At 46.7% G+C, this 15,009-nt stretch overlaps 1 protein-coding gene across 1 annotated transcript in view; it reads left to right on the top strand.

The window, feature by feature from the left end:
• The window catches only part of col7a1 (collagen, type VII, alpha 1), a 242,415-nt gene that overhangs the window by 14,034 nt on the left and 213,372 nt on the right, over positions 1 to 15,009 (top strand). Inside the window, exons 10-16 of the mRNA XM_041191107.1 lie at positions 1,439 to 1,579; positions 3,488 to 3,657; positions 4,108 to 4,146; positions 5,881 to 5,907; positions 10,073 to 10,177; positions 11,025 to 11,096; positions 13,747 to 13,782. Of these exons, the coding sequence (XP_041047041.1) occupies positions 1,439 to 1,579; positions 3,488 to 3,657; positions 4,108 to 4,146; positions 5,881 to 5,907; positions 10,073 to 10,177; positions 11,025 to 11,096; positions 13,747 to 13,782 (590 nt within the window). The remainder of the gene's footprint in view (positions 1 to 1,438; positions 1,580 to 3,487; positions 3,658 to 4,107; positions 4,147 to 5,880; positions 5,908 to 10,072; positions 10,178 to 11,024; positions 11,097 to 13,746; positions 13,783 to 15,009) is intronic.

Genomic DNA, 15,009 nt, shown 5'->3' with positions numbered 1-15,009 from the left:
GTGAGTTCAAATCCCACCATAGCAAACACCTGGAATAAAATGCTAGTCTCGTTCACAATGATCTTGAAAGAAATGCATTGCTGTTAAAGCACACCCACTTCACTAACAGCCTTCTGCGGAGGAAATCTGCTCTCCATTTTTTGGTCTGGCCTCCTACATGATTGACTTGTAATGCTGAAATGGCCTAGCAAGCCTCTTATATAATAAAAACGGAAAGAGCTGGAAAAACACAGCAGGTCTGGCAGCATCTGTGGAAGGAGAAGCAGAGTTAACGTGTTGAGTCCAATATGACTCTTCTTTGGAACCGTTTCCAAAGAAGAGCCCAGTTGGACTTGCAACCTGAGCTCTGTTTCGCTCTCCACGGAGGCTACCAGACCTGCTGAGATTTTTCAGTGCTTCCTATATTCATCCAGATCTCCAGCGTCCGCGTGTATTTTGCTGTTGGTAAGCCTCTTGAGTTGTATCAAAGTGTTACAGAGAGCCTTAAGGGTATACCTACATCCCAGGAGCAACAGTGGTTCAAGAAGGCGGCTCACCATCACCTTTCCAAGGGGGATCGATGCTGGCCTTTCCAGCGATGCTCACATCCCATAAACAAATAATGATTAAAAAAAATAATGTGGGATCCAGGTCAATGAAGTGACTTGCATCCCCAGGGGGAAGGATGGTTTTTTTTTTGGGATAGTGGGCTGTGAAGCCTGCGGCCCAGGACGGCTGCGGGGTTCGCTACACCCTGTTCTGACACCCAGGGATGAGCGGGCAGCAGAACGTCTGGCCGGTATGGTTAGGCAGAGTGCCCAGAGTCGTTTGCGCCCACCTGTCCTTGGCAAATGGGGTGCCCTTCCACTGGCCTTGCAAACTCGGACAGGGTCGGCGATAGAAGGCATCGGAAGGTGCAGCACAGCTCCCTGGATAGCAAACCACAGATTTTCAGTCAATCATTTCTTTTCAAATTGTTGAAAAAAGCTCTTGTGTTTCAATAAGGTGCCTTTGAACACCGTTCTATCCTTTGTACGTTGAACATTTAACACTTTGTCTAATTATTCACATATCGCTTGCATTTTCCATCATGTTGAAGCAAGAGGTGCCCAGCAGCGGTAATGCTTGTTTTCACAAGCGGGCTATCTTGGACCTTAGGATTGTTAGAGAGATTTTTTTGCACAGATTAACGTCACAATCTCGGCTGAGATGTTAAACCGAAGGCCATTTAGAAGAAAATTTGGGAATTCTCCCTGATGCCCTGTTTATTCCTCAACAGGTGCCATATGTATTTATATAAAAAAAAATCAGATTGGCTGGTCACTGATTGGTTGCTGTCTGTGGGATCTTGCTTTGCGTTAATGGGTTGCCGCGTTTCCCGAGGTCGTGGGAGGTGCTGTATCTGAAAGTGAATTCTCCTTTTTCTTTCTTCATGATCTCCTCTTCTCATCACCCCTAGGCCAAGCGATCAATTTTGTCCTGGATTATGTATTTCTGGCCACTGGGAGGCGCCCGCAAGTCCCTGCCTTGCTGGTACTGTTGACAGACGGACTGTCCGAAGACAGGGTTACAGAGGCTGTCAGGAAGGCAGAGGCTGCAGGTATTTTCCTCTATTCCCCACCCCTCCCACGCTTTGTTTATTGGGGGATTTCTTGGGGACTGGGGGAGGAAGGTAGGAGGATGTTTTGCATATATATGGAGAGGGTTGTCGGGATGTGAAATCACCTGCCTGAAATGGGGGGGGGGGGGGGGGGTGGGGGTGGTGGGTGGGGTGTGGGTGTGGGGGGATAAAACACGTGACAACTTTCGCTAAAGAAATAGCAAAGGAGCACCTTCCAAATCCAAGGTCTTCACCTCCCAGGAGAACAGGATGTGAAAGGAAAAGGTTTACAGGGCTATGAGGAAAGAGCCGGGAGGCAGGGTGGGACTAATTGAATGGCTGGCGCAGGCAAGATGGGCTGAATGGCTTCTTTTTGATTTTATGGCATGGCTTAAGGTGCATGGGAACACTACCACTGGAAAGGTCGCCTCTGTGTCTAACACCATCCTGACTTGGAACCCTATTGTTGTTCCTTCACTATCGCTGAGCCAGTGTCACTGGACTAGTAATCCAGAGGCCCAGAAGCCCTGGGGACATGGGTTCAAATCCCACCTGGGCAGCTGGTGGGATTTAAATCCAATTAATAAATCTGGGATATAAAGCTGGACTCAGTAATGAGCTATCATCGATTGTCATTAAAAAACCCATCTGCTTCACTAATGCCCCATTTAGGGAAGGAAATCTGCCATCCTTACCTGGTCTGGCCTACATGTGACTCCAGACAAAAGAGCAGTGTGGCTGACCCTTAACTGCCCTCTGAAATGGCCTGGCAAACCACTCAGTCCGGTTAGGGATAGGCAATGAATGCTGGCCTTGCCAGTGATGCTCATATTCCATGAAAGAATTTTTAAACAGTCCTGAAACTCCCTCCCTACCAGCAGTGTTGGCATACCTGCGCTTCACATTCTGGAGCAGCTCAAGAAGGATGCAGCTCACCACCACCCTCTTGAGGGTGACTAGGGAGAGACAATAAACCTGCGTCGCCAATAACACCCACAGCCCCAAAAATATATATTTTTTAAAAGTGCTTGAAAAATAAATAAAACGGAAGAGGGCGTGGGAAAAGGGTGGGATTAAGGGACACCTCCATCAGGGACCTGGTTCAGGGCCATGGGCTGAATCCTTTGCTGGTTAGGAGCAGTGAGTGTTGTCTGAAGAGTATGACTGGTCAGAGGTGACAGCACAGACAGCACTGTGGGTGTAGCTACACCACAGAGACTGCAGCAGTTCAAGAAGGGAGCTCACCACCACCTTCTCAAGGGCAACTAGGATGGGGAATAAATGCTGGCCTAGCCAGTGACACCCACATCCCATGAATACATATAGAAAAAAGTTATGTCAAGTGCAATGTTGGACCATCATCCTGTTGGCCAATTAGCTTCTTTTGGGGTGGAGGGGGAAGTGTAATGGGGCTGGGGAGATCATCATGCAATTTCACAGAATTGCCTCACTGTCAAAGCTTTACCTCTGTTGGGAAGGATGTTTTCTTCCATATAGAGACACACACTTGTATGTTTCCATAGCTCATTTTTCCTGGAATTTGGCATGGAGCCAAAGCTTGAGGCTCACCACTTCACATCAAGTATGGCTGACCAGGAATCTCTCCTACTCTTACCACCTATCATAGGCATGTGTTATGAATGGACCTTACACAACCGTCTTGTCCTAAAGTGGGACTTGAACCCTGAGCGTCTAGTCTAGAGGCAGGGACACTACCCATTGCACCACAAGACCTCCTAAGGGGTAGATGTTCATGACTGTGGCTTAAGGCTTGTTAGGAAGAGCAGGCTGGGAAGGAAATTTCATACTATGGTGCGTGTGCGACACGTTCCAGTATGTAATCTGGATAAACTGCCCAAGGAACGCAATCAAACCTAACAATCATAATGCCATTCATCTCAATGTTAGGCATCCATCTATTCGCTGTGGGCGTTGGTGATGCGGATATTAATGAACTGCAGAGTATCGTTACCAACAGAGACCCCAAGAACATTTTCTACGCAGAGAACTTTGACTCACTGGCCCAGTTTGAAGGGGCCCTCGCTGGTGTAATCTGCATAGCGGCCAGCAAACCAGATGTAAGTGACGTCCAGTCTATCCTAGCACACGTTGAAATCAGACCAGTGCATGTGGCAAAATAACTGCAACCCCTCACTCTCCCACCGATTCTGTTTCACCTGAAGTTCCTCGGGTCCCCCCGAGCATCCCCAACTTTAATGGCTCCACCTTTGGCGGCCGTGCCTACAGCTGCTGGGGCCCTAAGCTCTGTAATTCCCTCCCTAAACCTCTGCACCTCTCTCCCTCTTCGTTTACCTTAAGACACTCCTCGAAACCTACCTCCACTTATCCTAATATGCCACTCATGTCAAACTTTTTATGGTAATATTCCTCGAAAGCACCATTTTGCTACATCAGAGGTGCTATATTAATGCAAACTGTTATTGCTGTAACCAAGTTCTTGGGTTCTTATTATTAGACTGAAAACACAGTTGTGCCTCAAAGCTTATTTTTGAATCTTTTTCTTGCAGACATCCACAGCAGGCCACTGTACTACCCAGTGTCCTAAGGTAGGTATTGCCAAAGTCTGTCTACTCACAAACCTTCCTTAGCTGCATAGTCCTAATAAACTCATAATCTCATCGTAGAATGGTTATAGCGCAGAAGGAGGTCGTTTAGCCCATCAAGAACTTGCTGGCTGTCTTCAAGAGCAATTCATCTAGTGCCGCTCCCTGCCTTCTTCCCATAGCCCTGGAAGTTTTTTTCTCTTCAGATAATGATCCAATTTCATTTTGAAAGCGGTGATTGAATTCACCCCGCTCTCAGGCAGTATATTTCAGCCCCTAATCGCTCGCTGTGCAAAAAGATTTTTCATCATGTTCCTTTTCCAATCACCACGAAATTTGTGCCCTCTCATTCTTGATCCTTCCACCAATGAGAACAGTTGCTCCCTATTTACTCTGTTCAGACCCCTCATGGTTTTGAGTACCTCTAACAAATCCCCTCACAACCTTCGCTTCTTCAACAAGATCCATCCAGAGGCCTATTCAGCTGCTTAAGTGGTCATTAATTGACCTCTTCTGGTCGCTGCTGGCATTTTACCAGCGGTGGGTGGGACCCCCACCCTATGGGGAGACCCCCAGTGAACCCTAGCGGCATCCCAGCAGGCTTGTGGGGAGCGGGTGTTGGGGGGGGATGGGCGGATTCTCCTATTCGGGTACTCGGCCCACAGAGGAGCCGCTCAGCAGTAATGACCATCCCTTTGGCAACACCCCTCTCCTCGCCCTCAGCAACCATCCCTCTCCCCTGTCTACCGGGCTGGTCTTGGCAAACCCAACTCCGCTTAACTTGTTGCAAGGGCAGATCCTATCACTGCGCCCCTTAGTTGGATGCAGTCCCGACAATGGCCAGCACTCCTGGTGGTGCTGCTGGGACTGAAGAGCCACTGGGTCTAATTGGCCTGCAGCTCCCCTGACTAAATTCTGGCTATTATTTAACGCTCTGCCTGAGGTGGCACTTTTTACCCTGTAACGTGCCTCATCCTGAACAAGGAGTTCAGCTTCACTTTTCACAGTTTCCCTTATCCAGTGAATTAACATGGATCGTTATTTGTGTGTATTTATTAAAACCTTCCCAGCACTTGCATTCTTGGTTTCTACCTTGACCCGAAAGATGCTTTTGCCCATTTAATATCCTTGTTATGGATTATATTGTGAATCCGAGTGTTCAAAGGACAACTGAGAGGTTTGAACATTTATAAACAGAAGACATAGGCTGGGATTTTCCGGTCCCGCCAGTAGCGGGCATCGTCGGGGGGGTAGGGCGGGGAAATTTGGGGAGAGGCCAACAGTCAATTTCAGCCGCTTTCCAAATTTCCCCGTCTCTTCCTCCACCCACCCCCCCCCCCACCTCCATGATGTGGCAGGACCAGATAATCCTGCCCAGTGAAGCTCTTCCTCCAGGTACACTCCCAGTGGCGGCCACCGCTCCTGGTGGTGCTGCTGAGCTGCTGACCCTCTGATTGGCTCTTAGGGGGAGACCGCCATTGTAAAGCAGGACACTGATGGCAGTCACTTAATTGGCTGCTGTCAGTAAAATGCAACCCTGGGGTTGTCTCCCGCTTTCAAGCTGCCCGCAGGAATCCTGTTGCTACCACTAAACTTGGGCCTTAAATATATTCAACGACAGGACATGCATAGACTGCTGGGGTTGGGAGTTCTAAAGATTCATAACCCTCTTGAGTGAAGAATTTTATTTTGACTTTGTATAAGTTTCATCGAAGTATTGTGTTTTTTTCTTAACAGGGTGAGAAAGGGGAACCAGGAAGGAATGTAAGTGTCATGTTTACAAGTGAATTAAAGTAGAAATTCTCGGTCAAAATTTGGAATGGTTATTTTACTCAAGCAAACGTTGGCTCCTCTGTTTTTGCTGCTGGTTGCTTCACTTTTCGGCTCTCTCGCCATTACATTTTTTTAAAACAAAAACAGAATTAACTGGAAAAACTCAGCAGGTCTGGCAGCTTCGGCGGAGAAGAAAAGAGTTGACGTTTCGAGTCCTCATGACCCTTCAACAGAACTGAGTGAATCTAAGGAGAGGGGTGAAATATAAGCTGGTTTAAGGTTGTGTGGGGGGGTGTTGGGTGGGGGGAGAGAAGTGGGGGAGGGTGTGGTTTTAGGGACAAGCAAGCAATGATAGGAGCAGATAATCAAAAGATGTCACAGACAAAAGAACAAAAGAACACAGAGGTGTTGAAGGTGGTGATATTATCTAAATGAATGTGCTAATTAAGAATGGATGGTAGGGCACTCAAGGTACAGCTCTAGTGGGGGTGGGGTGGAAAGACTAGCAGGGCATAAAAGATTTAAAAATAATGGAAATAGATGGGAAAAGAAAAATCTATGTAAATTATTGGAAAAAAACAAAAGGAAGGGGGAAGAAACAGAAAGGGGGTGGGGATGGAAGAGGGAGTTCAAGATCTAAAGTTGTTCTTTTACTGTGACATCTTTTGATTATCTGCTCCTATCACTGCTTGCTTGGCCCTACAACCACACCACCCCCCACCACTTCTCTCCCCTCACCCAACCCCCCACTCCCCCCCACCTTAAACCAGCTTATATTTCACCCCTCTCCTTAGATTCACTCAGTTCTGTTGAAGGGTCATGAGGACTCGGAAAGTCAACTCTTTTCTTCTCCGCCGATGCTGCCAGACCTGCTGAGTTTTTCCAGGTAATTCTGTTTTTGTTTTGGATTTCCAGCATCCGCAGTTTTTTGTTTTTATTACATTTTTTTACTCTTTTTTTGGTATATTTTTTTCACCTGTGTTGTTTGAAGCTGGGAAGATGCATTGGATACCTGGGGGACCAGGGGAGGGCGTGGTGTCACCGTTTATTTGGAGCCTGGTTTAAGGCCTGGAATCGGGAGTGAGCAGGCAGCTCATGTCCCATTCAAACAGGGTGACCAACTCGTTATGGAATAAAATAAGGGGCACTTTGACTGGGGGCTTGGGAGTGGTGCTGGTGAACATACGAATGGGGTCAGGGTGGTGGGGTCGGGTGCGTGGAGGGGAGTGGATGCTCTGGTGACCAGAACATCCCCTGGTTGCTAACAGCCACAGTGCACACGCTTACAAGAAGAAACCAAAAAGGCAAAGGCAAGAGGAAACTCCTAGGCTTAGTCTCCCTCAGCTCTCCTAGAAATAAGAAACAGAAGACTGGACAAACAGTCAAAGTAGGAGACAATCCCTTAAAATATGGGACAGTTGGCCACCTACAAGAGGCCCAAGGCCTACTGGACTTTATAGGCCTCAGGCCTAGTTTCAACAGTGTCACACCTAGCAGACACAGCTTTCCCGCCACACAAATTTCTGGATGCAGAAATGGTCTGCAGCTGTGCGCTGAGAGGGGAGAAAGGTGTGGGGGAGCGTAGGTGTAGAGAAGGTAGAGGAATGGCCAGAGCAGATCCAGGGTTAGCAGCTCTGGTTGGATGTTTTCCTGGAGGTTTCATCATATGACCACTTGTCCTTCCCAGTCAAACAACCTTTCCCCTATCTCCAATACTTTCACATCTAATAAATAAGCCTTCAAAGAGATTGAGAAAAAAAAAATGATGGGCGGAATTTGACACTAGCAGGATTTTACAGTCTCGCCGAAGTCAGTGGAGGTTAGAATTGCTCGCCACATTTTACAGCCCTGTCCCCACTGCAATGGGGCTGTAAAATTCCGGCCAATGTTTTTTACTTATTCATTCATGGGATGTGGACACCTCTGGCAAGGTCAGCATTTCCCTCCCTCATCCCTGCTCCCTTATGGGATATGGTCACATTGTGGACAGGCCATTGGGCTAGTAATTAAAGGCCTGGACTAATGATCTGGAACCATAAGTTTAAATCCCACCACGGCAGCTAGGAATTCAAATTTATTTAATTAAATAAACCTGGATTAAGAAGTTTGCATGAGTAATGGTGACCATGAAACTGTCACAATCCCTGTAGAAATCGATAACTTTTAAAAAGAAACTTGAACTTCCAGTTGATGTTGTAAAAACCCATCTGGTTCACTAATGTCCTTTGGGAAAGGAAACCCGCCACCCTTACCCGGTCTGGCCTACACGTGACTCCAGACCCACAGCAAAGTGGTTGACTCTTAAAAGCTGTCTGAAATGGCCTAGCAAATCACTCAGGTGTATCTCACCGCTTTAGGGGCGCAGTTAGTTCTGGAGCACAAGTCTTCAGTAATATTGCCAGAAGGAGGCCCATAGTCAGAGACAAGGCCCAGTTTCGACCCCTTGGTGTCAGAGCAGCCTCTGTGTCATTCTATAACCGTCCGATATCGAATGTACGGAACATGACCGTGTCTCTGTTTGCCTTGGACCCGCACTTTGCAGGTGCCCTTGGCCTCCGCCTGCCATCTCTGTGAATAGGTGGGACTGAGATCAGGAGCTCGGCAGTGGATCATTGTCACAAACCCAAATCCTACCCTTGTGGCCTCCAATTCTGTCCCTTCCAAAACAGTACACGTGACATATTGTAATCTGTGAGACCAGTGGAATGGCTGAATAACTTCAGGACATTGAATGTGGAAAATGCTTCTCTCAGTGACTGGGCCCTCAAATAAAGAACTCTTGAGGAATGTGTTTTATTATTTTGAACCAAAGGGATATAACAGGATTAAGAATATCCTGGAAAAAGGAATGTTGGTTGGCTCAGTGTTTTTTTTCCTGTAATCCCAGTCTACTCTACGCAGCTTTGCTTTATTGTAACTATAATGTTCCATTACTGTTCTGCTTCTCAGAAGAAGAGAGGCAGAACTGGGACAACTGGACAGAAGATTAACCAGAAGGTGTCCTGTTCCACCAGAAATCCACTCCTTTCTCATTATGCTTGTATGTCACCAGTTAGATGTTCTCCCCTGCTACACTGTTGAAATGATCCACTCAAAGTCCCAATGTGACTGTCACCATGATACACTTGTCCTCTTCATCTCTTTGTTTATTTATTCATTCATGGGATGTGGGTTTCGCTGGCTGGGCCAGCACTTATTGCCCAACCCTAATTGCCCTTGAGAAGGTGGTGGTGGGCTGCCTTCTTGAACTGCTGCAGTCCATGTGGCGTAGGTAAACCCACAGTAGGTACACCCAAAGTCCTGGAACTTTGGTCCAGTGCCAGTGAAGGAACAGCGATATATTTCCAAGTCAGGATAGTGTGTGGTTTAAAGGGATGGTGGTGGTGTTTCCCTGCATCTGCTGCCCTTGTCCATCTCAACCTCTCTGCCGTCTTTGACATGGTCAACCACACCATCCCCCTCCGATGTGGTACACTGTGGTATACTGTGGTATACTGATGACACCCAGCTCTATCCCTCCACCACCTCTCTTGAGCTCTCCACCGCCTCTGTGTTGACAAGTTTACTTTGTCCAACATCCGATCCTGGGTGAGCCACAGTTTCTTCTACTTAAAGATCGGGAAGACCACAGTAATGGTTTTTGGCCACCTGCCACCAACTCCATGATCCTGCCACCGATTTCATTCCCCTTCATGGCCGCTGCCTCAGACACTTCACAGCCTCGGCTTCCTATTTGATCTTAAGATCATAAACACATAAAAAGAGCGGCTCCCCATCAGTCATTCCCACACAATGTGATGGCTGGGCCATCACGACAAGACACTTCTTTCCCGCCCCCATCACCCCACACCTCTCACCCATCACTGCAGTCTCCTGCGAGAGACATGAAAACAGGAAAAAAAACCCTCGGAGAATAAGGGGTAAAAAAAAGTACTTTGGAAAATTTCAGTCCAAACCCCCTCAGGCGATTAAAAGCCTTAATTTCACTCAGTGGTGTAACTATTCAACGTTGCGGACTGACAAAAAAACTAAACACCCATCAAGGAATAAGGTGGAGAAATAGAAACGAAACAATAAGTAGACCCTGAATCTGAGGGGCAGTGGGTAATTCTAAAGTCAGAGGTAATAATTCGCTGCAATGGTTTTTGTTGTTCAGGGTCAGCCCGGTTTGCCGGGACCTCAAGGTCCTCCTGGTCCACCCGGGCACCCAGGTACCATAGATGGAGCCCGTCCAAGTCAGAAGGGTGAGAAAGGAGCTCCGGTGAGTACTTAACAAGCAACTTGTCCTCGTTTATTGCCCAAAAGCAACCCTCATGTTCTTCGTGCGTTCCAATGCAAGCAGGTGTGATGTGGCCCAAATTGGACCTAAAAAGAATAGGTTAGAGTGTTCTCGAAATGGTGAGAAACTAGAAGCAGTGGAGGCCCAAAGCGTTTGGGAATCCAGGTACGTAGATCATTAAACTGTCGTGAACAGGTACAGAAAATAATCGAAAAGGCTGATGGAATCCTGGTCTTTCTATCTAGAGGACTGGAATCCAAGAGGGGAGAAATCATGCTTCAGCTATACAATGCCCTGGTTAAGCCACCCCTGAAGGCTGTCGGGGCACCAGACCTTAGATTGAATATACTGGTTTGGAGGGAGCGGATTTATCAGAATGATATCTGGGCTCCAAGGATTAAACTATGAAGAGAGAGTACACAAATTAGGGCGTATTCCCTGGAAATTAGAAGGTTAAGGAGTGATTTGATCACATTTTTCAATTTATTCAATATATAGAGAGAAACTATTTCCACTGGTTGGGAAGTCTAGGACTCAGGAGCATAAAATTAGGAAACACTTTTACATACAAAGGGTGGTTCAGAACTCTCTCCCACGAGTGGCAATTGATACTAGGTCAATTTTTAAATTTGCAACAGAGACCAATAGAATTTCTGTCAACCAAAGGTATTAAGGGATATGGGGAAAAGGGAGGTGGATGGAGTAGGTCCACAGATCAGTTATGTACTCATTGAATGGTGGAACAGGCTCAGGAGCTAAATGGTCTTACTCCTGTTCCTGTGTTCCTATGAACAGCCCAGTGATTTTGTGGAATGTATTTGATTTCCAGGGATACCCAGGAAGAGACGGTGGACCAGGATCGCCAGGAAGGCCAGGAAACCCAGGCTCATCTGGACAGCCTGTGAGTAGCTACTGTACCTGTAAAAGCCCAAGGAGTGAGATTTTTAAGGGGAATCGGAAGCCTGGGCTGTTTGTACTCACATCAAGCTTCGTTTTTAAAAATCTAACTGATTCACCCAAGAAAACTGCTGTCTTGACTCTGTCTGGCCTGTATGTGACTCCAGTCCCACACCAATGCAGTTGACTCTTAACTGCTCTGCAGAGAGGCCCAACAAGTCCATTTCTTTGTACCAAACTGCGACAAAGAATGTCATATGGAACTGCAGAGATTCAAGAAGATTGACTACCTACACCACCGTCCTAACCAATAAATGCTCCTCAATCAGCTTCACTAAAACTGGGGAATGGTAGCATAGTGTTTATGGTACTGGACCAGTGATCCAGAGGCCTGACTAATGATCCAGTGACACAAGTTCAAATCCCACCTTTAAATTCAATTAATTAACTGAATTTAAAGCTAGAGTCAGTAATGGTGACCCCTCAAGAAAGACCTGACACAGAAGGTCCCTGATTTCAACCTCCCAAAAAGCTCATGAGCATCCCTAAACCACATCCATACAAACCATGGCAGGTGCAGATACCCGATGCACAAATGGAAAATTAAGAACTCTCCTGTGTGCGACTGTGGTCACCCAGAAAAGACCATGGAACACGTAATGACTCAATGACAACTCATAAATACAAAGAAGACATTACAGCAGGTACATGGAGGCGGTGTTGTAGTGGTATTGTCACTGGTGACTAGTAATTTAGAGACCCAGGGTAAGGATCCAGGTTTGAATCCCACCAAGGCAGGTGGTGAAATTTGAATTCAATAAAAAAATCTGGAATTAAAAGTCTGATGATGACCATTGTTGTAAAATCCCATCTGATTCACTAATGTCCTTTAGGGAAGGAAATCTGCCTTCCTTACCTGGTCTGGCCTGAATGTGACTCCAGACCCACAGTAATGTGGTTGACTCTGAAATGGCCCAGCAAGCCACTAAGTTCTCAAGGGCAATTAGGGATGGGCAATAAACGCTGGCCTAGCCAGCAATGCCCCCATCCTATGAATGAGTGAAAAAAAACTCCTAACGTAATATCCTGGCTTGACCACCTTGATGTAAAATTATAGTCGTTGCTCTATACCCAACCACGTGAAAGAATAAGTAATGGTGACCATGAAACTCTCAGATTGTCATAAAAACCCATCTGGTTCACTAATGTCCTTTAGGGAAGAAAGTCTGCCTCCCTTAGCCCTTCTGACCTACACGTGCCTCCAGATCCAATGCGGTTGACTCTTAATAGCTTGGCAAGCCACTCAATCATATTCAAGAAGGCAGCTCATCACCACCTCCTCAGGGGCAGTTATGGATGGGCAATAAACACTGGCCCAACCAGCTATGCCCACATGCTCTAAATGAAAACAAAAATCTAACCATTTTCTCATTGCTGCCCCAGGGCCTTGCTGTGTCCAAGATTCCATTGGATTACTTCGATAAAGAGGAGGGGACTTCTCCCCAGTGTCCCCTTCAACATTTATCCTTTAACCAACATCTCCAAAACAGATTATCAGGCCACATATCTCAATACTGTTTGTGGGAGTTTGCTGTGCACAAATTGGCTGCTGCATCTCTTATACTACGACGTTGACTCCACCTCAAGAAAGTACTTAGAACTATAGAACCATGGAAAAGTTACGGCACAGAGAGAGGCCATTCAGCCCATCTTGGCTGTGCCGGCCAAAAAAGAGAGAGATAAAGAAACTAGACGCTCATTCTAATCCCACTTTCCAGCCCCTGGTCCGTAGCCTTGCAGGTTACAGCACTTCAGATGCAGATCCAGGTACTTTTTAAATGAGTTGAGCATTTCAGCCTCAACCACCAACTTAGGCAGCGAATTCCAGACACCCAGCACCCTCTGGGTGAAAAAGCTTCCCCTCATGCCCCCTCTAATCCTTCTATCAATCACCTTAAATCTGTTCCCCCTGGTAATTAACCCCTCAGCTAGGGGAAACAGGTCTTTTCTGTCTACCCTATCTAGGCCCCTCATAATCATGTACACCTCAATTAGGTGGCCTCTCAGCTCCTCTGTTCTAAGGAAAACAACCCCAGCCTATCCAATCCTTCCTCACTGCTGCAATTTTTCAGCCCTGGCAACATTGTTGTAAATCTCCTCTGTAGTCTCTCCAGAGCAATTATGTCCTTCCTGTAATGTTCTGACCAGAACTGTACACAAAATTCCAGCTGTGGCCTAACCAACGTTTTATACAGTTCCATCATTACGTCGCTGCTTTTGTATTCAAGACCTCGCCCAATAAATAAATAGCTAAAATAATAATTGACTATTCAAGTCTTTGCCACATCTTGAGGTCACGAAAGGCAGTAGACAAATCCACGTTCTTCCTGACAATACTTCTCAAGGGTAAGGGCATTAGATAATGTCCATATTCCAAGGACAAATAAAAAAAACATGGATGTGGGCGTTTGTGTTTTCGAAAGCGATGAGAATTGAGGCTGTGCCTCTGTTTAGATGAAACAAATTAACAGCTACTCAGCTGCATCGTGTAGCCATGACAATGCAATAGTTTTCATTTGTATTTCACTCAGATGAGCGTGTTGGTTTGAATATTTTTCTAAGCTCACGCTGTAATTTAAAAATGTCTTTTTTAGGGGAATCCAGGTACACCAGGCTTGCGAGGAGAGCGTGTAAGTATAAATGACAACAGAGGGACTTTGTGGTCACATCTTAATTCAGTTTAACATCAGTCAGTAGAATTTTCGCAACTGGCGTCTCTGGCCATCAGTTTAAAAGCTGTTGTTTAAGTGTGGGGAGCTGCCACCCAGTGGCTTTGTTAGTCAGTGAATTGCCTCTTGTGAAGCTGACTATCGCAGCCCCCTGATAGGTCACAGGTTTCATTGCCCCTGCACTCAGTGCTGTCACTGATTGCTGATGTTTCTGAGCCGGGGGAGGGTGTAATCAGCCAATGACCTCCAGGAGAGCGTGTGCGCGTTCTGCTTTCCCTCACACCCTCCCCAGCTTTGAATACCTTCGTGGTACCGTGCATGTCAAAAACGACCAGGCGCTGAGTGAGTGCAGCCATTTTTAGAAACGTCACACGTTCTAGTCAAGGGTTCTTAATGTCAGAAAAGCAAACATTCTCCCATCTTTCACCATAAGAGGAATTTCATCCCCTTAGCACCCATAGAGCCATAGAAAAGCTGCGGCACAGAAAGAGGCCATTCAGCCCCATTGTGTCTGCGCCGCCTGAAAAATAAAAATTTAAAGACTAGCCGCCCATTCTAATCCCACCTTCCAGCACCTGGTCCGTAGCCTTGCAGGTTACAGCACTTCAGGTGTAGATCCAGGTACCGTTTAAATGAGTTGAGGGTTTCTGTCTCCATCAGAAAACCAGGGAGCGAATTCCAAACACCCATCACCCTCTGGGTGAAGAAGCTTTTCCTCGTGTCCCTTCTAATCCTTCTACCAATCACCTTAAATCTGTGCCCCCAGTGATTGATCTCTCCACTTGGGGAATCAAGGCATCCCTGTCTGCTCTGTCTAGGCCCCTCATAATCTTGTACACCCAATCTCTAGAATTCTGTGTCCATGCTGGAGGCTACGTGGAGGCCTTGTAGTGCATGGGGTAGAGTCCCTGCCTCTGAGTTGGAACTCCAGGTTCAAGCCCCACACTTGATGGCCAAGGAAGGGGTGTTCATAACAGTCAAACAGTTCGATTATCAGTCTGTTAATCCTTTAAACATACGCCAATGGCAGGCAGTAAGAATGGAAAAGATTCCTGGTCAGCCAAGTGATGTCGGAGCCTCTACCATCACTACCCTTTTGCCCCAGACTACAACAAGCTTGTAAAAGTTGCCACAGCAACTAACACTCTCTGAGTGATCTGTAACACACCACCATAGGAGGCTAAGACG

Source organism: Carcharodon carcharias, chromosome 7, assembly GCF_017639515.1.
Source record: "Carcharodon carcharias isolate sCarCar2 chromosome 7, sCarCar2.pri, whole genome shotgun sequence".
In the NCBI taxonomy this organism is placed as follows: domain Eukaryota; kingdom Metazoa; phylum Chordata; class Chondrichthyes; order Lamniformes; family Lamnidae; genus Carcharodon; species Carcharodon carcharias.
Note: the sequence above shows the minus strand (reverse complement) of the source record. Positions and strands in the feature narration are given on the sequence as shown.